This window comes from Sus scrofa, chromosome 16, assembly GCF_054392235.1.
Source record: "Sus scrofa isolate SSC_HxYL_T2T_F1_AM1 chromosome 16, Sscrofa_HxYL_maternal_Yorkshire_Landrace_v2.0, whole genome shotgun sequence".
Classification (NCBI taxonomy): domain Eukaryota; kingdom Metazoa; phylum Chordata; class Mammalia; order Artiodactyla; family Suidae; genus Sus; species Sus scrofa.
The window spans coordinates 65,720,666-65,744,652 of NC_139398.1; the positions used below are offsets into that span (position 1 = coordinate 65,720,666).

The 23,987-nt window shown below is 52.1% G+C and overlaps 2 protein-coding genes across 4 annotated transcripts in view; one reads left to right on the forward strand and one right to left on the reverse strand.

Annotated features, from left to right (window-relative positions):
• The window catches only part of KCNIP1 (potassium voltage-gated channel interacting protein 1), a 422,695-nt gene that overhangs the window by 339,746 nt on the left and 58,962 nt on the right, over window positions 1-23,987 (reverse strand). The gene's annotated exons all lie outside the window — the stretch shown is intronic.
• KCNMB1 (potassium calcium-activated channel subfamily M regulatory beta subunit 1) lies at window positions 6,465-18,982 on the forward strand. The gene is made up of 4 exons (XM_003134064.4): window positions 6,465-6,540; window positions 9,892-10,049; window positions 11,500-11,671; window positions 17,498-18,982. The coding sequence occupies exons 2-4, from the start codon at window positions 9,916-9,918 to the stop codon at window positions 17,765-17,767; spliced, it is 576 nt and encodes a 191-aa protein (XP_003134112.1). The 5' UTR covers window positions 6,465-6,540; window positions 9,892-9,915; the 3' UTR covers window positions 17,768-18,982.

Genomic DNA, 23,987 nt, shown 5'->3' on the forward strand with positions numbered 1-23,987 from the left:
TCCAAAAAGCCAAAATCCCAATTTGCAGTGTTTGTAGATTTCCACGATATAAATACTCCCACTGTGGCAGATGACCAGCTCCCAGTGGTTTAACCACTGGCCGACAACGGTTCTCAGGGAGCTGGTAGGAGCCAGACCCAGCACACCACCCGGCTCGCCTGTTCTGAGACCCCTGACTGATGCAGGAGTGCGGGGACACTGTCTGTGCTACAGCTGCCTTCGGTGATGAAGCAGATTCCTGTTCCAGGGTGCCCACTGCCAGAGCCACGGCATCACTCTGAGACCTCCGTTCCATCACCCCAGAGTCTGAGTCCCACAAACTGCGGCGTGAAAAGAGCTCCATCAGCCTGCATCTAACTCGCACTCTCTCTGCATCTCTCTCTCTCCCCCACCCTACCTACAAGGTTCAAATCAGGCTCGGGCAAGGCTAGGAAACCGACAACCTGCTGCCATCTTCCACTTCCCTGGCTTTCACATCTTTACGCCCAGGTTCCAGTTCCTAAATCGTGTCCTTACAGATCCAACCTCCCCTGTACTTGTCAGCTCACCGAAAGGGCATCGGAAGCCTGTGAGGTTGAGGGTCTGGGTGGAACAAGTCTGCTGACCAGCAGAGGGCGACCCTGAGCTCCACCAAACCAATAAGAAAACAGGCACCATTCCTAAATATCTAACAATGGCATGAGCAAATATATTATGGTTTATCCATATGATGGAATATTGTACAACCTTAAAAAATATCTTATGGTATGGAAAAACGATTACAATACTGTGTTACGTAAAAAGCAAGAGGTGCTCCCCCCCCATCAAATACTCTAGTGTGGAAATACCTTAAGGACATTATGCTAAATGAAACAAGCCAGACATACAAAAGGATAATTACTGTGTGATTCTATTTATATGAGGTATTTACGTAAGTTAAACTCATAGAAACCAAAATTAGAATGGTGGTGCCAGGGGCTGGGGGGAGCAGGAAGCGGGGGAGTTGCTTAATGGGTATAGCTTTCCACATTTGTAAGATGAAAAAGTTCTCGAGATAGCTTGCACCACCAGGAGAAGGTAGTAAACTCTACTGAATCGTACACTAAAAATGGTTAAGATGATTAAAAAAATCTTTTTTTTAAAGTAAAAGATTTTTTTTCAAGCCAAACAATAAACGGCAACATCCCAAGATTCTCTGTTTATTCCTTCGGATGCTAGAGATGTGACAGTCTGTAGGAGAGTGCTTGATCTGGATCTCAGGGAGCTTCCGCTCCCATGGGGCGATCTGTTAATGCACGTGGATAAATGGAAAATCACAGAGAGGAGAAGTGCTGTGGACGAGGTGCTCGGAGTGCTCTGAGCACGTTCCATCAGAGCACTGACCTGGCCCAGGAGGTGAGGGCAGTGGCTAAGGGTACAGAAGGTGAGGTGAGGACCCCAGAACTGAGTCTTGGTGGAAAAGGGAAGAGCTCACTAGCAGGTGGGGCCGGAGGGGGCGTGCCCTCTGGAGGGAGAGTGCCAGTCTTCTCTGAGAGTGCCAGGATGCACGCCCCACCCCTGCCCCTCCCCTGCAATTCCTTCCTTCCCAGTGGCTGGTGGGGTTCCCACTGTGACTTATCTTCCCCCTGCCTCTCTCTGCTGTCCATCTTTTCCACAGCAAGCTTGGACGATTTTGCAGAAAGGAAAAGGCACTTAAAAACAAAACAAAACAACCAGGAGTTCCCATCGTGGCACAGTGGAAACGAATCCGACTAGGAACCATGAGGTTGTGGGTTCGATCCCTGGCCTCGCTCAGTGGGTTAAGGATCTGGCATTGCCGTGAGCTGTGGTGTAGGTCACAAACATGGCTCACAACCCGAGTGGCTGTGGCTATGGTGCAGGCCAGTGGCTATAGCTCCGATTCGACCCCTAGCCTGGGAACCTCCATATGCTGCAGGTGCGGCCCTAAAAGGACAAAAAAAAAAGACCAAAAAAAAAAAAAACCACCTTAACTGCACGGATGGATGGTGGGGCTCGGTACTTATGCGCCTTGTTTCAAAGAGGCTTTCAAGCTGCTTGCAATTATGTCTTACAACACAGCAGTCTAAAATACCTTGTCGCTAAGAAAAATGAAGCAAGGGGAAAATCTGGCTGGGAGAGTCAGAGGAGAAAGGAGCAAGGTAGCCCCCTTCCCCCACAGGGGGCCAGCCTGTCCTGTTCCCCGGCAGGGTCTCCTTGTCATTTGACTCCAATATTGGCATTTCATTGTCCTGTTTTCATACATTGTCATCTCCGCTCTATTGAAACATCTTTCATTGTGATTTCCTCTGCCCCTTGTTGCTCTCTCTCCCTTCAAATACATCATTTTGTTGTCTCTGTTGTGATTTTTCAGTGTTAAAAACCCATCCTCCCCCCACCATAGGGAAAGGGCCAGTCTGACCCACCTCCACACAGTCCTAGATTCAGAGCCTCTGCGCAGTGGCTCCTCAAATGTCTGGGAACAAACGGCTTAGCCAAGGCCGAGGGCCACTCGCACCCACCCCGGCAGCACTCAGCCAGTGACACACCCTCAGCAGGGGCTTAGGACACGCCTGCCAGTTTGATTTATGAGACTTATTATCCCAAGTGGTGGCAGAGAATAGATATTGATTCAAAAGGGTTTAAATAAGTAAGTGGATGCATAATCCAGAAAGGACTCTAGACTGAGAAGAAGGGGTTTGGAAAGCAACTGAAGCAGACGGCATAAAGAACTGCTGGTCCTCTTGAAAATAGTATATGGGGGAGTCACAGAGGGACGGGGGTGGGCTGTGGAGCCAACGAGCACAGGTGCGTATCTGGCTCTGTCACATCCCATGCCAGGGGAGTGACTTTGGGAAAATAATAGAAACAAGAAGACCTCTTGAGAGGACTGCGCAGAGGAATGCACCTGTGTATGTGTATGCATACATGTGTGCATGCATATGTGTGCATGTGCTATGCAACTGAGCATGTGTATATGTGTGCATGTGCCTGTGTGTATGTGCATATGCATATGCATATGTGTGGTACATGCATACGTGGGTATGTATATACGTGCATAGGTATATTGCATAGTATATACACATGTGTAAGCACACACATGCACAGTGCATGCATATGCACAATGGATATGTGTGTATATGTACGTGGATATATATGTGTGCACACATGAGTGTATGTGTGCATGCATATGGATGCATGTGTGTAAGTATATGTGTATACATGTACAAGTGTATATGTGCAGAGATGTGTGTATGTGCATATGTGTAGGTACATGTGTGTTTGTATATATGCATATGTGCATGCATCTGATGTGTATGTGCACGTGTATTTGCATACACACACCCTGGCACACAGTAGATGCTCAATAAATGAAAATGCCCTCCTCTATCACTGCTGTTCTACTCCTTTTGTGCAGCTGTGAGTAACCTGATACAGAGTATATAAAGAATTTCTAAAGCATCCCCAACACATCACACAGCAATCTCAGGTTTTCTTTTTAGAGCCGTGCCCATGGCATATGGAGGTTCCCAGGCTAGAGGTCCAGTCGGAGCTGTAGCTGCCGGCCTACACCAGAGCCACAGCAATATGGGATCTGAGCCACATGTGCAACCCACAGCATAGCTCACAGCAATGCCGATCCTTAACCCACTGAGTGAGGCCAGGGATCAAACCCGCGTCCTCATGGATGCTGGTTGGGCTCGTTAACTGCTGAGCCATGACGGGAACTCCAGCAATCTCAGGCTTTTAAATTTCTGGTCCTGTACTGCTGCTATGACCAGCCACAGTGACAGTTCCTCTTCCAAATCACTTACGTCATGCTCCAGTTACTATGGCCACACAAATACCCCCAAAACACCGGGGTGTAAAACAACCATTCAATTTGCTTGTGGCTTTTGTGTATGGGGAGTTGACAGAGGGTGCAGAAGAGGGGCTGACATCCGAGGCCTTAGCTGGGGGACTTGATGTCTGGGAGGTGCTAGCTGTTGGCTGAGAACTGCACTGGGGCTCTCAGCCGGAATAGCTACGTGGGGCCTCTTGGCTTCTTCACAACGTGGTGACTGGCTCCAAGGTCAGCATCCCGAGAGTGTCCAGGGGAAGCCGTTCCACTCTTTACAACTTAGTCTTGGGAATCACAGCGTCACTTCCGCCACATTCTATCAGCAAGGTGGTTACAAAACTCTCCCAGGTTGGGGGCGGGGGAGCCAGGTGTTGAAGCACCCACTGAAGGAGGGTTGAGGTCACACGGAAAGAAGAGCATGTGGGATGGGCTGCGTGCTGGTGTGGCCACACTATGTGTCGGGGAGCTGAGATGATCTCTCATTCCTTAAAAACCACTGAGGGCTTAGCTCCAAGCATCTCCATTCCAGAGATAGACAGACAGAGGCTCAGAGCGGCAAAGTAACTCGCCTTGGGTGACACATGGGCACTATAGTTCATGCCTCTGAACCCCAGAGACCTCCTCTATAAAATGGGGAGGAAAATCTCCACCCGAATGGATTTCGGTGAGCCTGCAGTGCTTGTGACCTTAGGCGGTTGGAAGGTGGGGGTTGGGGAAGCTATCTTGTGACCTCTAATCCTTTGTGCTGGTGCAAAGCACCACTCTTTATTGTTAGAGCATCATTACTTCCTGGACTTCCACCTACAACCCACTGATGCACACGGCCCCACAGCCAACCAGGGACTAGGGTTTCCACCCACAGACCTTCAAGAACCAGACAATGTGGTCAAAGCGTTTCAACAGAGCTTAACCTCAATGCAGCAGAAGGATTGCTCCCCCTTCTCTGCCTGTTCCCGTCTTCCAAAAGGAAAAGCACCTTGGGAAGAATGCTAATGTTTTATTAATTCAGAGTGTGTCACACTTAATACCTCATTTAGTCGGCTACGAGCGGGCATGTAGCCCTTTAGTCATACTTAAAAAAAGCCGACTGTTTTGCTGTGCGACGCTGCTCCAAGGAAGCAAAGCGAAGGAGCAGCACTTTGCCTTAGTTCGTGGGCAGGACTCTTCCTGGGTGGGCCAAGGACCAGCTTGGAAAATGACTCCCCTGCAGATTCCTTCCAGGCGCTGGTGCGTCAAGCAGCACCTGCCAGATCTGAGGCCTTAAGAGACTCCCTTTACTGTGAAGCCCATTAAACAGACGATTTACTCCTCTGTTGATAGGATTCAATTAGGAAAGGGGCGAGAGAAAGAAACTGCTGGAGAGAATGAGGGGACTGAATGCCACTCTCATTTCACGGCCCGCTGGGCTGGCTGCCTCCAAGCCACCGAGGGAGGAGTGAGAGATGAGCCAGAACTCACTCAGCAGGCGTGGCAGGGCCGTGCCCACCTCCCCAGGAGTTGGGGACTCTCGGGTGACCTCCAGAACCTCAGGTGGCATGTGTCCATAGAGCAGAGGCACGCTTTTATGTCTTACAGTGTCAGCGGGCTCAGGAGTGACAGCCTGGGCTCTGCAACCTGGAAGGGCCAGCCTGGAATCTGGTTCCCACCCTTACGGCAGGGTAACTGGGGACCAGTGACTTAAGACTCTGAGTCTCAGATTCAGTTTTCTCAGGTGACCATGGAGTAAAGTGAGGGGGACAGACGTGCGAACTGCGAGCATCACAGCTGATACGTAGGAGAGGCCCAACGCACGGAGTTTATTGTTGTCACTGCTTTTTGATCCTTAAAACAACCACGCGAAGGATGTGGAAGCACACGGAGGTATGTTTTTGCCTACAAATGCTGCTGCTCACTTTTCTGTCGTATTGATAGGAACAGATCTCTGCCCAGGAGGCCAAACGATGCAGTTTTACAGTTTCTCAGAGGCCACCGGACCAAGGAGGCTGTTCCTGGACCTGGCTGGCAGGAAGCAGCCATGAAGCCCCCACGGCTTAGTTGATCTTTGATTCTCTTCCTCTGCCCCCAACTGCCCCCCTAACCCTTTTCCCTACCCCGAACAAAGTTTTACAAATCCCAATTGCCCAGATGGGAACACTGAGGCTCACAGAGAGGTGCTGTGACCTGCCCGGAGTCACACAGCATGCGGGTCCCCAAGGCTGAGTGGTTTTGGCTGCTCCGCCTGGGAAATGCCAGCCCCTCGGCGGCCCACGAGCCCAACCCTTCAGAGCTTCAACTCCTCCTCCCTCCCCCATGTCAACCAAAGGAAACTCATTTTCCATTCCTGGCTTCTCTGCCAGCCCAGAGAGACCAAGCAAAGAAGAAATGCCTCCAGATATGCCGGCAGGGTCCTCCTCAGCCTCTCAGTTTTGCTGTCTGTTGGTTGACATCTGTTTCCCACGAGACCCTGGGAGGTGCAGGTGCAGGGGCCTGGGGAACAGCTGCGGTTCTCTGGGCTGGGTACCTGCTCCCCGGGGTTTGTGTCCCGGGGCAGAGTGCTCAGCCTTGACCATGTTTGGGCATGGAGCCTCGTCTCAGATGGGAACCAAAGGCTGCTTCCCCGGAGACGGGCGGGCTGGGAGCCCAAACTTCCTGCTGGAGCTCAGGCCGCGTCTTCTGGGCTGGGGGCTGGGGGCCAGGCAGAAAAGCGTCTGTGGGCTGAAGACTCGCAGGACCCCGGGGAGACTGTGAGTAGCACGTCCACGGGGCACCGGGGAAGGGGCTTCTCCAAAGACTGGGGCTGGAGGGGAGACCTTCGGGGAGGGAGGCTGGCAGTGGGAACCCCCTTCCTCCAGGGCTGTCCATCAGGATTCTGGGCTCCAGAGGGGCTGACCTTGGTGTTGGTCGGGACTAGCACAGCTGCACCCCCCACCCCCCGGTGGTCTGCTGGGGGCTAGGAGTCGGGGTCGGGGCTCCATGGCCCGGTCAGCTCTGTGCCCTGGTCCTCAGGTCTCCGCTTTCAGAGTGGCCAGAGGGCAGCATCCTGGAGACCAGGACCAGTCCTGGCACTTGTCACCAGGGGAGGGAGTGGGACAGACACAGGCCCAGCAAGAGCACTGGAGACTTCTCTCCACATCTTCAGGGTTTTGCGTATAGTAATAGCTCTTATCTCTCGAGGGCTTGCCTGGGGCCAGGTCCCATGATGAATACGGGATGTTTGACACATCAGTTGATACTTATCAGGACTCGGGGAAGAGGGTACCATCATTTTCATTTTACACTCAGGCGGTTGCTAAGTGGCAGAGCCAGGATTTGATCCCACGCCTGATGACCTCAGAATCCCCCACCCCCTGCACCCCCGGGTCCACACCGTCCTCCCTGCCCTGGCCTTCTAAGGAGAAAGATGTCAACTCAAATACCAGGCCGCACAGGACCCTCCAAAATCCTGCCTTGCTTGGGCTTTCTTCCTCTTTTAAATCCATCCCAGACTCCAGTGACTTTTCTAAATGGGACGATACATCCACAAAGTCCAGAGATGGTTAGCGCTTCTCAAAACTGAGACCTTCTTCTTGGCGTCTAGTTGAAATCCCTAGTTTTACAGCTGGAACCCATTTCTTCCTGTCCAGACCTTGGGGGATGTCAGCGGTCCCCCCTTCCTCTTGTCTGGAGGCTCTCACAATGGGCACTGAATCCTACGTCCATATGTGCATCCATATCTGTACCCGTGCCCTCACCCCATTCTTATACCTGGAACGGCCTTAGGAGGATTTATCAAAGCGCTACAAGCCCACGCCCCGGTGTGGCCACAATCTCACCAGAGCATGGGAGACGTGGGATCTGAGCTAGCCGTGGGTTCTAGACTTTTCTGTGATGGGGAGCCTTCCATCTCCTCTCCTGAAGTTCCCAGACCTGGGAGCCCAGGGCCCGGCCTCCCCCTATCTCAGGAATGTCGCTGGGAGGATACAGGAAGCCGCGCACCAGAGGGGCCAGTTACCCTGGGAGGCAGGGGACACTAAGCCAAGAGTAGGCTCCCTAGGGACGCCCCGACTTGCCCAGGAAAGAACTGGTTTTGCTGCGGGCACTCAGCCTAGATCCTCCCTCCAAGGCAGGACTCCCTGGGGGCCCCAGAGACGCGTGTGCCACATTCCCCGGGGGCCGGGGCCAGGACCCCTTCCCCCAAGACAGTCCTGGGGAAGCAGGCCATGGGGACTTTGTGCCCATCACCAGGTGGCTGGGTGGCTTTGCATGTGAAAAGGTGGGTGGGCTTGTTAAACCGGCCCTGGGTAAACCCTGATGTGGGCCGTCCCATTCCCACAAGACAGAGGGACAGAAGGACAGAAGTAATAGGATGGAAAGGAACTGAACAGAACATCTTTCTCTGTCACGGGAACATTTTTCTCCCCTTGTGGCTCTGTCATGTCTCTGCTGGACTGTGCAGAAACCCCACTTCTCGCTGCCCCGAATATGGGGGAAAAGTCGTTGCTGGCTGTCACCTCTGTCAATCATCTTAGAGGGAATCACAAGGCCATAACCTTGGCTTCTGACCCTGGAATCTCCTCTTTAGGACACTAGGGGACAGGGACAACTGGAGGTGGGGGAAGTGGGGGTCTCTGATTGGACACTCAAAGTAGTCCAATGGAAGAGAAGGCTGAGCAGACAATAAGCACTTTGCTGAAAATCCCTTTGGACTAATGCCTGTGTCCTAACTCACTAATTTCTAACAATCATTTGTGTATTACTTTAGGGATGTGGCAAGAAAAATACAGGCCTTCCTGATACCTGGCTAAAGTTCCCCCTAAAGCAGGGATGGTAGAGAAAGGCCCCATGGCCCTGGTATCTTTGGTAGGAATGTTACCTTAAGCCACAAACAAAAAGACAATAAGAAAGGAATTTACTGAAGGCCCATTGCGGAAGGGATGCGAAATCCACACAAGGGCAGAGGCCGGGCAGCTCTGGCTCCAGTGGCACACAGGTGGCAAGAGTGACCCTGCAGGGGGATGTTCAGTGCACTCAGCAGGGGAGGGAGGGACTCTGCTTGTGGTGGGGGAGGCAGGTCCCCAGCAGGAAAATGAGGGGCTTCTGGCAGAGAAGGGGGAGGGGAGGAAACTGCCAGCCACTTGCCTCCATTCTCCTTTGACCCAGGGTGGCTCAGGTCCCCACATAAGGGGGCATTGATGGGGCCACCTAACGCCCTCTGCCCTCTCTTGTAGCAGGGAGATGGTTCTTACAGGATCCTCCTGCAGCCCTGACGCCCTTGGCTGCTCTTGGGGGCCAGGCTGCCCCTTCTTTGCCTGCTGCCCCCCACCCAGCCAGCCCTGCCCTAGGACCAGATCACCTCCATGGAACTATGAAACGCTCCAAGTTTTTCTGAGACCAGAGTCCTAGCGGAAAAGGCATGGGTGTTCCATCTCTGCTGGGAGGATATTTGTTTATCTCCTGTATCAGTTTCTTATTGCTGCTGTAACAAATGACCACAGACAACAGAAAAATCTTCTGTGCCCAGTCTGGAAGTCAAGAGGTCAAAATCAGCAGGATGTTGCAAGGCTGATATCAAGGTGTCAGCAGGGCAGCACTTCCTCCTGAGGCTGGGGGGGACAATCCCTAGTTCCTTGCCTCTTCTGGCTTCCAGGGGCTGCCCACACTCCCTGGCACGTGGCCACATCCCTCCCATCGCAGCCTCCTGATCTGCCTCTGCCTCCTTATAAGGATCCTTGTGGTTGCATACAGCAATAATCCAGGACAATCTCCCCATCTCAAGAGCCTTGACTTTTTAAGTGTCTTTGCCACGTCAAGGAACAGATGCACATCCTGGGGCTGAGAACCCAAGGGTCTCCTTATTGAGCCTGTCACATACTGTGTGACCTTGGGCAAGTCACTTTACCTCTCTGAGTCACAGGTCTTTCATTTGTAGAAGAAGGACAATAACGCTTGCTTCTCTGTGGGAAGCTTATATGGGGTCCAAAAAGCCTTCGGGTTGCAAAGCTCCCCATACAAATAGAGGTGATGTTGATTTTGAGCATCCTCTTCTCCCACCTGTCCTCCCTTCTGGGGATTACCTGTCCCCTGTGCTGACCTTGCATCTGCCTCTGTGGACGTAGAAATGACTGCTGTCCCCGGTGGACATGGGGAAGAAGCTGGTGATGGCCCAGAAACGGGGAGAGACCCGAGCCCTCTGCCTGGGTGTTGCCATGGTGGTGTGTGCTGTCATCGCCTACTACATCCTGGGCACGACCGTGCTGCCCCTCTACCAGAAAAGGTACTGAGCCCTCCCAGCCTGCCCCTGATCCTCCAGCCTCTCCCCGAAGGGTCTGGTCTGCAAGGAACCCCAGCCTTCTTCTCACCCCTTCCCTTGATCCTCACTCCAGACAAGAAGGTCTGGACGATGCTCATTCTCAGGGTCAAGATTTCACGTGCAGGAAAGGTACCAGCCTGGGCCCTGCATGTCTGGGGTTCTGGAATGTGAGGGGGGTAAGAGATACAGGAGACCTTTCTTGCAAGAAAACAGCAAAGGATCAGAGCAAATGCCCCAGTGTGAGTTTGATCCCCGGAGGAAGCAGAGAGTCACAGAATTTTGTAGGTCCTCTGCAGTTTGACTCTTTTTCTCAAAGTTCTGAGTCAAGTGGGTATCTGTCCTCTATTGAATGCCTCAAGTGATGGGGAGCTCACTACCTCAACTGTACACACCAGGTAATTTGAGGGTTTAGGTGATCAGTAAAAAGTGTCTACACTGAGCCAAAAATCTGTTCCCCTGGAGCTCTGCTCTGGAATCTCAGAGAATGTTCCATGCCTTTGCTCCCTGACAAGTCAACCACTCCAGCTTCTAAAAGGAAGGCTGTGTCATTCCTGATCTGTGCTCTAACGGGAACAAACAGGCTCAGATCTCTCAGTCTCATCTTAGGATACGTCCCCGACCCTTGCCTCTGGGCATGTTTCAGCAGCGGACAGCCCCCTCCATCTGGCAATGTGTCTCCTGCCTGATAAATGGGAGATGAGTCACAACTGATTCACTGATGTGCTGATGAGCCTGTCAGCCTCTCCAGGGCCAGCCGCTCCTGCCTCACATATCACAGCACTGGAGCCATCCCAGGCTGGAACCTTACTGAGTGAGGCACCGCTTAGAGTTGCCATGTGCCTCCAACACGTTTTCTCCAGGCTCAGTGCCATCCCCACCATCTTCTATCTGGGCCCCAATCAAGCCCCTCCTCCATCTACTCTTTTTAGAGGAAAGGGCACTGATTCTGAGGCCATCCAGAGCTGGCTTCAGGTCCTGTGTGGTCTTGGAAAAGTTCCTTGACCTTTCGGAGCATCTCTTCCATCCTCTACAAGATGAAGATGGTGTGGAAACCAGGTCTGAGGTCTGGCTGCTCATCAGAATCACTGCCAGGCCCACCCACCACCTTAGAAATCCCGAGTCACTTGTTCTGGGCTGTGGGTTGGACACGAGAAGCTTTAAAACCTCCCCAGGGTTTGGGGATGAGCAGCCTGGGTCGGAACCATTTATATAGATGTTGTCCAAGAGGCCCCAAAGCACAGATATTCCGATTCGACGATTCCTCCCCTGGGCCCAGGGACTCTGGGGTCACACTCCTTTAGGCTGGATGCTTACGGTCGAGATGAGGGTCTCGACCAAAGGGGTTCAGTCTGGACGATCTGTGGCACCCAGAGTCTGAGATGCATGTGTGTGTGTGTGTGCATGGTCTCCATAGCGTGTGGACCCAGGAATCCACCTGTCACCTGATTGAGACCAACATCAGGGACCAGGAGGAGCTGGAAGGCAAGAGGGTGCCCCAGTACCCGTGCCTGTGGGTCAACGTGTCATCCGTGGGCCGGTGGGCCGTGCTGTACCACACAGAGGACACTCGGGACCAGAACCAGCAGGTACGGATTGGGGGGGACGCGTAGTACATGTCCCCTTACCCTGGCAGGTCTGTAGGGCTCCCTATCCCCACTCTGGAGAGCAGAGGCTGGGAAAGAGAGAGCCACCTGACCAGGGGCCAGAGCTGTGAGGAGACTCCAGCCAGACCTAGCTCTTCTGTGTTGGTGTCAGATGGACCTGCCTCTAACTGGGATGTGATGGGGGCAGCCGACTCGGCCCGTCTAAGCCTCAGTTTCTAGGTTAGATGTGCTATTGTGAATTCAAGAGACTGCATGGAAGTGCCAAGTTTGAGGCTGGGTGGATAGCAGGCCCCGGAAAAGAAGCAGCTGTCAGTGTTCTGACTTGATTCATAAAGGGAGCCAGATGGGAGGAGCTGACCCCACAGAGGGGACCCCTGAGACCCCGCACTCTAGAAAACCAGAGGCCCAGATTTGGAGCAACCTTTGGAGGCCAACACTTGGGAGCTTTGCCCATTACTGCCTCTCAGCACCACCCCCACCCCAAATCCATCACCGTGGCCCTTCCTCTAGGAAACCCATCTTCATTCATTCATTCACGCACTCATGCACTCAACAGTCATTGAGCACTTCCTGTTGAGGGGCTGAGGACTCAGGAAGCGAGAGCAATAGTACCTATTAAGAGATGGACCAGTGCCATAGAGAGGAACAAAAAAAAATATGGGGTTAAAAGAGGGAGGGACACTTCCTAGCCAACAGTGAAGAGAAGGTGTCAGAAAGGAATTTGGGTTGGGCTCTAAAAATCAGGCAGGTGCTGGTTACACAGAAATGCGGAGTGGGCATACATATCAAGGGTAGGCAAAGGAAGAACAAGGCACAGAGAAGGAAGCCTGGGTAGAGACAGGGATTCCAACACCCTCAGTGACCCAGGATGGAGGACAGGGCTGCAGAGGCAGCCCAGGGTCTGCTTCCAGAAGCCTGTGACAAGACCAAAGGGTGCAATTAAAATAGATTTTTTTTTTGGTAGTTTTTTCCTTTTTTAGGGTGGCACCTGCAGCATATGGAAGTTTCCAGGCTAGGGGTCAAACCAGAGCTGCAGCAGCCAGCCTACGCCACAGCCACAGCCACGGGGGATCCGAGCCAAATCTTTGACCTACCCTGCAGTTTGTGGCCACATTGGATACTTAGCCCACTGAGTGAGGCCAGGGATCAAACCCTCATGAGTACTAGTCGGGTTCATTATCGCTGAGCCACGGTGGAAACTCCTATAGTCTTTTTTTTTTTTTTTTTTTTCCAAGAGAAGCAAGACTTTAATGAGAGTGCTACACATTATGGGAGGTAATTTGTTCTTATATTTAAAAAATTATAGGAGTTCCCATCATGGCTCATCAGTTGACAAATCTGACTAGCATCCATGAGGATTCAGGTTCTATCCCTGGCCTTGCTCAGTGGGTTAAAGGATCCGGCGTTGCCGTGAACTGTGGTGTAGTTTGAAGACATGGCTCGGATCCCATGTTGCTGTGGCTGTGGTGTAGCCCATCAGCTACAGCTCCGATTCGATCCCTAGCTTGGGAATCTCCAAATGCCATGCGTGCGGCCCTAAAAAGCAAAAAAAAAAAAAAAAAAAAAAAAAAATTACAGAGAACACTTTACTGAAAAAAAATTTTTTTTTGGCTCCAAAGACAGTCTTCAAGGATGTCTGAGAGGGACAGCAGGGACAATACAGGAGGAGGGAAGAAGGGAGGCTGAATTGCAGCACCAGACAGACAGGGCTCAGCACAGTTAAGGAAGCAGGGGAAGCAAGCATTTTGCAGAGAATGGGATTAAGCATTTATAGTCAATCAGTTTTTTTGTTTTGTTTTGTTGTTTGTTTGTTTAGCTTTTAACAGTCTAGCATAAGGAAGGCGACTTGGAAGGAAAGACGGGAGAAGGGCTAAGCTTGTCCAGAATCACCATTAAAAAAAAAACACACACTGGCTCAACCACATGAGACTAGGTTAATTGGACCCACATAGCCCAGTGAACACACAGAGCAAATGCCAAGGCCGTCAGGGTTCAAGGCTGAGGTACTGAGTACTCAGTTTTAAAGAGACTCTGATTCCACCAGGCTTCGTCTCTCATCAACCTGGGGTCAGAGGGCCCCAAGTTCCTTTGTATTTGCATCTAAAGGCCAGGGCTTTGCGGGGAGCAAGCTCGCTCCAAATAACGCTCCTGGTGCTGGTTTCAACCCAGGAGCGTGATATCATTTGCAACTCCTAAGAGACCCCACCATTTCCTAGGAGAAGGTTCTACTGATTACCAGGGATTTAAATTCAAGCAAACCATGCAGATGGGAAATACTAAGGATATTCCGGCGCTGTGTAAGCTGTGCCTCTGTCTTCCCTGCCAAGAACCACTAAACTGCGGCATGAAAACGGCATCAAGGAAGCTGGGTCTCCTCTCCTCTGTCTGTGCCTTAGATCCACTTGGGAGACTTCACAAAACCCGGGTCCCACACCAGACCCCCCGGGGCGGAATCTCCGGGCTCTCTAGTTGATCCTAAGGTTCCTTGGGAGTTACTGCTGTGAGCAACTTGGGGTCTTTAAAAGGTCTGCGGTCCCAGACGCATGATCAGAGTGACGTGGAGGAATGTGGGGTTCAGTTGCTGGGGAGAGAGGTGGAGGCCACAGAAAACACTGGGGATAGACCTTGGGCCTGGGGCAGTGGCGGATGCTGACGGTCTGAGTATGGCAGCTGATGGGACAGGAAGGGGCAGGATGCCGGGGGCGGGGGCAGTGGGCTCACGGACAGTGCTGAGGAGTCATGGAGAGGTGGCTCTGGGCAGTGCAAGGGGGCCTGACTTGTCCTCTAGCACCCTCCCCCCCAAATCAGCTCCTCTCAGGACCCCTCCCTCTTCTTTGCCATTCAGGGGCCCTGCTTTATCCCAAGGACCAAAAGGCAAATTTTCAAAGCCAGGCAGTGGTCCCTGGTGCAGTGGAAGTTGGGAGCAGGCTGGCTTGCAGGCTTTCTCCCGGTTCCGAGGCTGCAGCTCAGAGGAGGGCAAGGCGGTGTCTTTCCCTGGCCAGGCTGGCAGCAGCTGAGACATGCCTCTCTATGGCCTTGGAAGGACAGCACTGACAGCCACCAGAGGTGTAGCTTTTCTGCCCCAGCAGCCGGGCACCACCAGGAGTCTAATGGTAGGCTGCTGCTCTGGTGTGAACGTGGAAGTGGCCTTCCTAGTTTTGCCATGGTTTTCGTGCACAGGCTGCCCCTCCCACCTTGGTTCAGCTCTGGGGTGGCCGGGGGACAGGGAGCTGGTGTTCCAGGCCAGCCGAGTGGCTTCTGGAATCACATGTGAAAGCCCCCATTCTGAGGGAGGAGGTCCCAGCTGGCTGTCAGCTTCTCCCATGAGACTTAGCCTGGGGGGTTCTAGGCCCCCTTCCCATGGTCTCCGCTGAGGACAGTGACACTGATGGGCTTGGGGGAGAGGCAGGGCCATTTCAGATCCTTTCTTTAGACAACTCAGGGTTAGCTGGACCCAGGGCAGGGGAGAAAGGATGCAAGCAGGTCCCAGGGCTCTGGGGCTGGCTCTGCAGAGGGAACACCTGTCCAGTGTCTCACCTAAAGGCCCATCACAAAGGATCTAGAACAACCCCAAGGGCAAAGGATACAGGGGGGCCCAGGATGGACACAGGTCCTGACTTCAGAGCTTCTCCGTGGGCCCCACTTTAAGAATGGAAAGAAGGAGCTGTTGTTGCAATTTCATAGTTAAGTCACAATATTATTATTATTTACTAGCATTATTAGCATCGTCCATTTATTGAGCACATAATATGCACCGGGCTCTGTGCTAAGCCCTTAACATGAATCATCTTGTTTCCCCCCCATGACAAGTCTACAAGGCAGGCACCCTCACAAACCCATTCTGCACGGCTCAGAGAAGTTGTGGCACTTGGCCTAGATCACACAACTTGGAACTGGTGGTTGAACCCACGCCTGTGTGTTTCCATTGCCACACCTTTGCTCAATGGACTAGGTTACCCAAGGTCACCGTCAGGGGCACTGGGGAGACTTGGGCCAGGCCCTCTGAGCTCAGGATTCTGCATCGTACTGCATCTGCTACCAGGACCCTGTGATACCCAACAGCTCTGAATGCCCCCTTCCTCAGGATCTAGCTTCTCCCCAGCCTCAGCGGCTCCCTGGCTGGCTGGGGATGTGGCTACATCTGGATGCAGTTCCCCCGCTTCCCAGGTTGTCAGAGCCATGATGCAACCATCCTCCGTCCTGCTGGACTGAGTGCTGTCCAGGCAGGCAGCGTTGGGGGCAGCACCTGAGTCAAATCCAGGGAGCACCCCAGGCCTGGGGAGAAGCTGGTTCAACATAGTCACTCCTTTTGATCTTGGGCATGATCATACCAGGGCAGTGGTCCTTAGTCTTTAGTGGGTGAAGAAGCCACCCGATTGCTGGGCCCTGGCCTCAGCGATTCAGAGTGGTAGGGAGTCTGTGCTTTCGGCCGGCCCTCCGGGGAGACTGCTGCGGGGGTGTAGGGGGACTGGCCTCACAGGACATCTGCCAGAGGCTCACGGAAACCTCATTCAGACCTCCCAGCACGGAGCAGAGATAAAGCCAGGGTCTTCGCTCTGTGCCTTCTCTGCAGAGCTTTCCAGCTGGACCTCATCGGCCCAGGCCAGAAGGTTCCTAATAACAATGATCAGGGTCAGAATTAAATGTGTACCGGGCTCTGGCTGCACAAAGCTCTTTTTTTTTTTTGCCTTTTTGTACGGCCGCTCCCACGGCATATGGAGGTTCCCAGGCTAGGGGTCGAATCGGAGCTGTTGCTGCTGGTCTGCACCAGAGCCGCAGCAGCGCAGGATCCGAGCCATGTCTGCGACCTACACCACAGCTCACAGCAATGCCAGATCCTTGACCCACTGAGCAAGGCCAAGGATCGAACCTGCAACCTCATGGTTCCTAATCAGATTCATTAACCGCTGCGCCACGACGGGAACTCCACAAAGCTCTTTTAAAGGCATTCTCTCCTCCCTTTGAATCCCCAGTGTGAAATACCGGCTTGCCAACATCTTTTGTTTGGCTCACACAGAGTTATTAGACCTCCAAGGATGTTCAATGCAAATTTTCACGGGTATTTTAAAATTGTGAGAGTCCACATTAAGATCTGGTCTGCTGGCTTCTCTGAACATCTGGAGGCCTGGCTACAGTAGGGCTTCTGGAGGACACAGCTCTTGGATGGACATCTCTGATGTCCAGATGGGGTGTTGACGGCCAGTCTGGGTACGTTTGGTGGCACCAGGCCCTGCCACCCCCTTGACAGTTCTCCCTGGCACCAAGGCAAGTGTCAGTTGGCACCTGCCATCGGATTCCCTCACCTACTGCACTTGTGGACCTTACCTGAATGACCCTGTAGGCAATTGAGTGTATGACCTCTGCCCTGAATCCCCAAATAGAGCCAACTCAGCCTATGTTGTCACCCGTTGGTCTTCTTGGTTAAGCTTGAAGTCCTTTAATAAACTCCTTTGAGAAAGATATTGCTATTAACCCATTTAAGAGATGAAGACATCAAGGCGCAGAACGGTAAGCAACTGGCCTAAGGTTCTACAGGCAACACAAGCAGAACCAGGGCTCAGGCTGGGGACTTTGCCTCCAGGTGTGCAGCTCCAAGGTCACCCCCCCTCCACACGACACTGTGTACACACCTTCTAGAACCATGCAGAGTGCAGCCTGCCAAGCTTTGGACAGTCTTACTCCCCACCACCCACCCCCCCCCCCCGCCAGGGGCCTGACTCCAAAGCTGGCCTTTTTGTTTATTCCACACCGGGCCCTAAGAAACGGGGGTTCCTAAGCCCATGGGTGCTCTTACTTCTCCCCCCGCAGTGCTCCTACATCCCAGGCAGCCTGGACAACTACCAGACGGCCCGGGCCGACGTGGAGAAAGTTAGAGCCAAGTTCCACGAGCACCAGGTTTTCTACTGCTTCTCCACCACTCGGGAGAACGAGACCAGCGTCTTGTATCAGCGCCTCTACGGGCCCCAGACCCTCCTCTTCTCCCTCTTCTGGCCCACCTTCCTGCTGACCGGCGGCCTCCTCATTATCGTCATGGTGAAGGTCAACCAGTCCCTCTCCATCCTGGCGGCCCAGAAGTAGCCCCATCCACGCCCCATTCCCGCCCGGCCCACAGGGGGCTGGATGGGTCCCTGGGCTGCTCCCCACTCATCTACCGGTGCCTTCTCCTCCTGCCTTCCCACTCGCCCCCCCAATTCCCTCTGTCTCCCACCACATGGGTGGTCTTTGAGAAATCCCTTTGCTAAGTCATTTCCTGCTCAAGAATGTGCGATGGCTCCCTCAGTGCCCAGGAGACGGCAAGGTCAACCAGTGACAGCTCTCCCTCCCCCGTCCCCACTCGACTGACTCAAATCCATTTCCTACTGTGTCACTGTCCATTGCACTGATGCCAGTGATTCTTACTTCTGTGCCTGTGTCCTGGCAGTTGGCTCCAAGGCCTGCCGGTCCCACCCAGGATGCCATCCCTGGCCCACCTCATTTCCTTCTTGGACTTCCATCCTGAAAACAGTGGCAGCCCCCACCCACAGAGCACAGTAGAATATCATGGATGACTTGGGGCAAACATTTTCTGTGTGCCTCAATTTCCCCACTTGCAAAATAGGAATTAATAATAACTGTTCCCTTTTAGGGTTGTTGGTATTAAATGAGTTACACTATAATGTTCCTAGAATAGCAAGTGACACATGGTAAGTGCTGCATAAGACATGATGAAAAACTGAGGCTCTAAGAGGTCATTGGCCAAGGTCAACCACAGGGTAAGTGAGGCACTGGCGATCAAGCCCTGGGCCATGTGATTTCAGAGCCTGGCCTGTCAACCACAGTACTCAAGCCAACTCAGCTGAAGGGCTGAGGGACCCAGCCACCCAAAACCCCACGGGCCAGGTAGGGAACAGGGTTGCACTGCAGGAACCCCACTGTGTCCTCATGCAAGTCAGGGATCTGATGGGAAGGAAAGGGGACCTGGAATTGGCACCCACATCTCTCACTTGCAGCCAAGCAGCCCTGATGCAGCCTCACACCCTCCAGGTTCTTGCTGGGCACAATCCTTCCAAGGGGACACAGCCCCCCATTCCCCAGAGTTTCTTCCTTCTGGGGTTAGGGATGTCTCAAGAGTCCTGCGAGTCTTTTAAGAAGCTCTCAGCTGTGATATTGCCCTTTGGTTTGGTAAGAGACTGCCTTTGGGGGAAATTAGGTAAAGGGCCCATGGGATCTGTCTGTACGATTTCTTCCAACTCTAGGGGCAGCTACCGTTCTCTCAAAATTTAAGTTTAATTCTTAATAAAGAAGGAAAACGTCCCCATCGTGAGTCTCACTTACAGGGCTCCTTTGCATGTAGTGTCCGTGTACCTGCATTTGGGGCTGAAATACACCGCATCTCAGACTACGCAGACAGCCCCTTCAGGGGAAAAGGCCATGACCTCCCAGAAAAGTACCTGAGGATGCCCAGCCCCCAAGGGCCCGTGCATCCTTAACAATGACCTTCATTTGCCTGAGCCAAATGCCTTCCTCTTGCCGACAGAGTTTGGCCTCCTTCTATCAGATCTCATAGCTGCTTGCTGCTCACAAAACTTCATGCCCAAGCTGGGCGTGAAATAATGGGCATCTCAGCGTGATGGAGTTAGACACGGAGGAAAAATGAGTTTGGAATAATGGTTGCCTGGGACCAGAGAGCCCTTGTCGGTTCTTTAAAAAAATCGCTCTACTAAGGAATGTCTAGTGCTTCTGCTTTTGCTTTTTCTCTCATGGGCCAGTGACTCACATGGGCAGGGGCACCTGCATGGCTCCCCCAGATCTCAGATCACCTGGTGGAGAGCGGCAGCAAGGGGGAGGGGTGGGGCAGAGATGGAGCAGCCACAGGGCCCGCCTTCAGGAAGCTGATCATCTCGTGACACTCTGCCCCCTCCCCCCCACCCGGTCATTTTCAAGAGCTTCCTTCTTCACGGTGACGAAGCTAACCTACGCGAATTCAAAATCATGCAATGTAAAATATTCATAAATTCTGTTTTGGTGACTTACGGAAATGCTGCCAGCCTCCTCCACCTGCAACAACACTCCATCCAAAAGTCCTCCTAATCTCAAAACCCCCTGGGTGTGTGGATTGTAGACAGCATTCACTCTATTGCTGTAACTGGCAGAACAGACTGGTGCATAAAAAGAGCCAGTGTCTTTTGCATTGGGGGGATTTTGAATTATATGAAATATGTGTAAAGACACCGTTTGAACCAAATGCACCTGTCCTGTGCCTCACCAGCCTCTGCCCTTTCACATGTTGGGAAAAGAGAAAGACCAAAGCAAGATCAGAAAGACGGGGAGAAAGGCACTGCCGTCTAGGTAATGGTTCTCACAGTGGAGGTCTGCAAGGGCAAAACCTTTTTGTCATAACATTAAGGCACTAGTTGCTTTTTCCACCCTTATGCATGGAATGTTTCAGAGGGCTAGGTGGCATGTATATGAGAAGCCAGCTGTCTTCTATGAGGCCAGACTTTAAAGAGATTTGCAAAAACGTAAAGCGATGCCACTTTCCTCAATAGCTTTTTTTTGGGGGGAAACGCAATTATTTTTCAGGAAAAGATGGTCTTTTGTTAACATGTAATGGGTCCATTATTGCTATTTTGAAAGAAATTACCTTAAATGAAACATTCTGAGTCTTCATGTCCAAATGGTAAATGTTAGTCGATGTAACCCCATAAGCCAAATGTCCTTAGAGAATTCAATGTGATTTAAGATCAGACAAGGACGCTGAATTTTTTTTTTGTCTTTTTGCCAATTCTTGGGGTGCTCCCACGGCATATGGAGGTTCCCAGGCTAGCGGTCTAATGCGGGCTGTTGCTGCCGGCCTACACCAGAGCCCCAGCAACGCAGGATCCGAGCCGCGTCTGCAACCTACACCACGGCTCACAGCAATGTCAGATCCTTAACCCACTGAGTGAGGCCAGGGATCGAACCCACAACCTCATGGTTCCTAGTCGGATTTGTTAACCACTGAGCCACAACGGGAACTCCCAAGGATGCTGAATTTTTCAGAGCCACTGGCCTACTATGTCCAGGGACAGACAGGTCCCCCTGCTCATTCCGTGCTGTGCCCTGGGCACATCCAAAGTCCTCCTCGAAGTCTCCTCAGATTCCCACTGGGGGCAGGAAGAGACCTTCACTTTCCCCAGGACCCCCTGGCTCTGGGTTCTCTCTTCCCCAGATGGGGTAGTTTATGGATTATCTTCCCCACCACAGGTGCTCTTCTGGAGCTTCATCGTGTCAATCCACATACAGACCTCAGCACCTTCCTAGATGTCCCCAGCTCTCCCTTCCCCCTCATAGAAAGCATGCGTGCATCAGCCGACTTCCTTAAACGCTCCAGAGGATGGCGAGGAGATGTGTTTAAATGCAATGTCATCAACCCCCAACCAAATGTTGGACAAAAGTGGTGATGCATCCCAAAGCTTGCCCCTTCTCTCTCAGTTAGAGAGACTTCAACCTCCCATAATCTCCATCATTCCGCCCCCAACCCACCCCATTTCTGATATACATAAAATAAGAACAGGGGCTTGCTTAGGCTCTGCCGCTTTAAGACCAGTCTTCTCTCTCTACTCCCTTGAACCCTCCTCTGCCAATTCTGGAGCCTCCGCTTTTCCACACCCCTTTGATTTCTCATATTCAGACACAAACTCATGTTCCCCGAGAGCCAGTAGTTCTTTAAAGATCATCGAGTACTTTTCCACTTTCTAATCTGGGGCTCGAACCTTCCCTGCAACTTCGTTTTGAACAACAGCCTCCACCAACATCTCTCTCTCTCTCTTTTTGGGTCTTTTTAGGGCTGCACCCGCAGCATAGGGATGTTCCCAGGCTAGGGGTCCAATCGGAACTGCAGCTGCTGGCAATACGCCACAGCCACAGCAGTGCAGGATCCAAGCCGCGTCTGTGACCTACACCGCAGCTCAGGTCAGCAGCGGATCCTTAACCCACTGAGAGAGGCCAGGGATCGAACCCCTGTCCTTTTGGATACTAGTCTGGTTCGTTACCACTGAGCCACGATGGGAACTCCTCCGTCAACATCTCTTTTGATGAATAACTCGCTGGACTGGGAGGCAGCAACCTCTACTTGGGGAATTATTTAGCACATTACTCTCCCAACAGGAATCCGTCATTTCTAATGGCAGTAAGAGCTCACATTTGTTGAGCACCGGCAGGCCAGAATCTGGGCTCAGCTTTTACATGGATGGCCAATTAAACCCTAACAATATCTTTTATTACTCTCTCCACCTCATAGATGAGGTAATGGAGGTGCAGGAATTTCATCTGCTGCTGGGCAGGAGGGAGCAAACAGGAGAGCTGGGATTCGAACCTGAAAAGTATGGCTTCAGGCTCTAAGCACTGTGCAGCCTGCCTGCCCCTTGGTCTCTGCCCCGTATCAGAAATGGGAAATTCCAGCAGGGCAAATTCAATGCTGAGAGCCTATTGGATGCGCTTTGTACCTTCCCAAGGAGCCCAGCTCTCAAATGGCTCCCTGGAGCCACGGCTCTAAAGAATCCACAGATGTGTAGCCAGGCCCGAGCCAATGGATCAAAAAAAAAAAAGTCCTTCAAAGAGTCTCTTGGAGGAACATCCAAGATGGACAGGCAAATGAGTTCGGCCACAATCTGCCTGACTCCATCCTCATGCAGCACACAGACCATCAAACACAAAGCAGCAACCAGCCATGCTATGGCCACAGCCATCCCTGACCTGGTCACTCTATTAAAAAGAAGAGTGGAGGAGAGGCAAGGCTGACTTGATTCCTTCTCAGGGACCCCACATTTCTCTCAGTTGTCCCTGCTTTCTTTTCCAAGTGTTCCTAAACCACTAGCTCAATAATCCGTTCTAGAATGTGTCCAGGAGTTGACAGCATGCTTATTGATACATAGCTTTAGATGTTTCTTCTGCAATCACTGATAAAAAGGGAGCCATGTGACACCTGCTTCGTATCTGATTTTGCTGTGACTCTGCCGACCTTGCAAGTAGTCTACGTTCAAACATCTCATATATAGGCATCTTCAAATACCCTTTCCTATGCCCTCCACTGCTTCTTTCCAACTATCGGAACTGAAATTGCCTGAGCCACAAGCCAGGACTTTGTGGGTTTGGAGTAGCCTGAGCCTTCTGAGCACCCGACCTCCTGTGAGCCTCTCAAGCCAGGATGGACCATCATGTCCAGTCCTCAGATCCCCCACCTCGTGGGGAAGATGGGAAAACCCAAACAAAAGTGGGGGTCCTTTGCCCCTTCATCAGATCATGTGCTCTAAGCAGACTCAGCCTCAGTTATTCTCTCTCTCACTCGACATGTTTTGAAGCCCTTTGCTTTTTTAAAGCAAAAAATTTTAATTTTTTGTCTTTTGGGGCTGCACCCGCGGCATATGGAAGTTCCCAGGCTAAGGATCCAATCGGAAATGTAACCGCAGGCCTACGTCAGAGCCATAGCAACATGGGATCCAAGCTGCATCTGCAACCTACACCATAGCTCACGGCAACGCCAGATCCTTAACCCACTGAGCAGGGCCATGGATCAAACCCGAATCCTCATGGATGCTAGTAGGATTCGCTAACCGCTGAGCCACGACGGGAACTCCTTAAAGCCTGTTTCTTGTCTTTACGTTTTTCAGGGGGTTAGTATCAGCTTAGTGTGGCCTTATTCTTCTGGTTCTAAACTATGTGTTTTATTTGTATTTGGAGACAGTGCCTGCAGGGAGGGAAGCTCAGAAAAGTGAGAGTTAGTATCTGGCTTGTCTATGACCCTGGGCAGTTTATTTCATTTCCCTGAGACTCCATTTCTTCAAGTGGAAAAGAAGCAGAGCACCCTTTGTTTCACAGGGCGCTCGTGATAAATTCAGTACAATAACGAACAAGCAGCACTTAGCACAGTTCCTGGTCCATAAAAACCCTCTGCCATAGTTCACCCTCGGTGTGAGCAAATGTGTCTCCTTCCTCTGATGAGGCAGAGTCTTCTGTTCGAGCTCAGAGAACTTTCTCCCGACCCCTTTTTCTCACCAGCAACTTCCTTCTTGTGTCCCTGGGGACCAGCTTGCCTCTCGCTCCCTCTCAATCTGTCTCTCGCTGTGTTGTGATCGGAATTAAACATTCTGCCATGGTTAGATTGTCTTTGCTTTACACTTCCTTGAATCTACTTGTCTAAACTTAGTTCCTGAGGAAAAGCAGTACCTGGTTGAACCATCAAGGGTCAAAGGACCAGTTTCCACGACAGTTCATTTCACAGGAGACCCACCAACATGGACCCCAAGAGGTGTGGCTGGAATAGTCCTCCCAGCGTGAG

Coding starts and splice junctions, on each gene's coding strand:
- KCNMB1 (XM_003134064.4), top strand. CDS start 9,916: ATGGGGAAGAAGCTGGTGATGGCCCAGAAACGGGGAGAGACCCGAGCC. Junction 10,050..11,499: donor CTGCCCCTCTACCAGAAAAG/GTACTGAGCCCT, acceptor TGGTCTCCATAG/CGTGTGGACCCAGGAATCCA. Junction 11,672..17,497: donor CTCGGGACCAGAACCAGCAG/GTACGGATTGGG, acceptor CTCCCCCCGCAG/TGCTCCTACATCCCAGGCAG.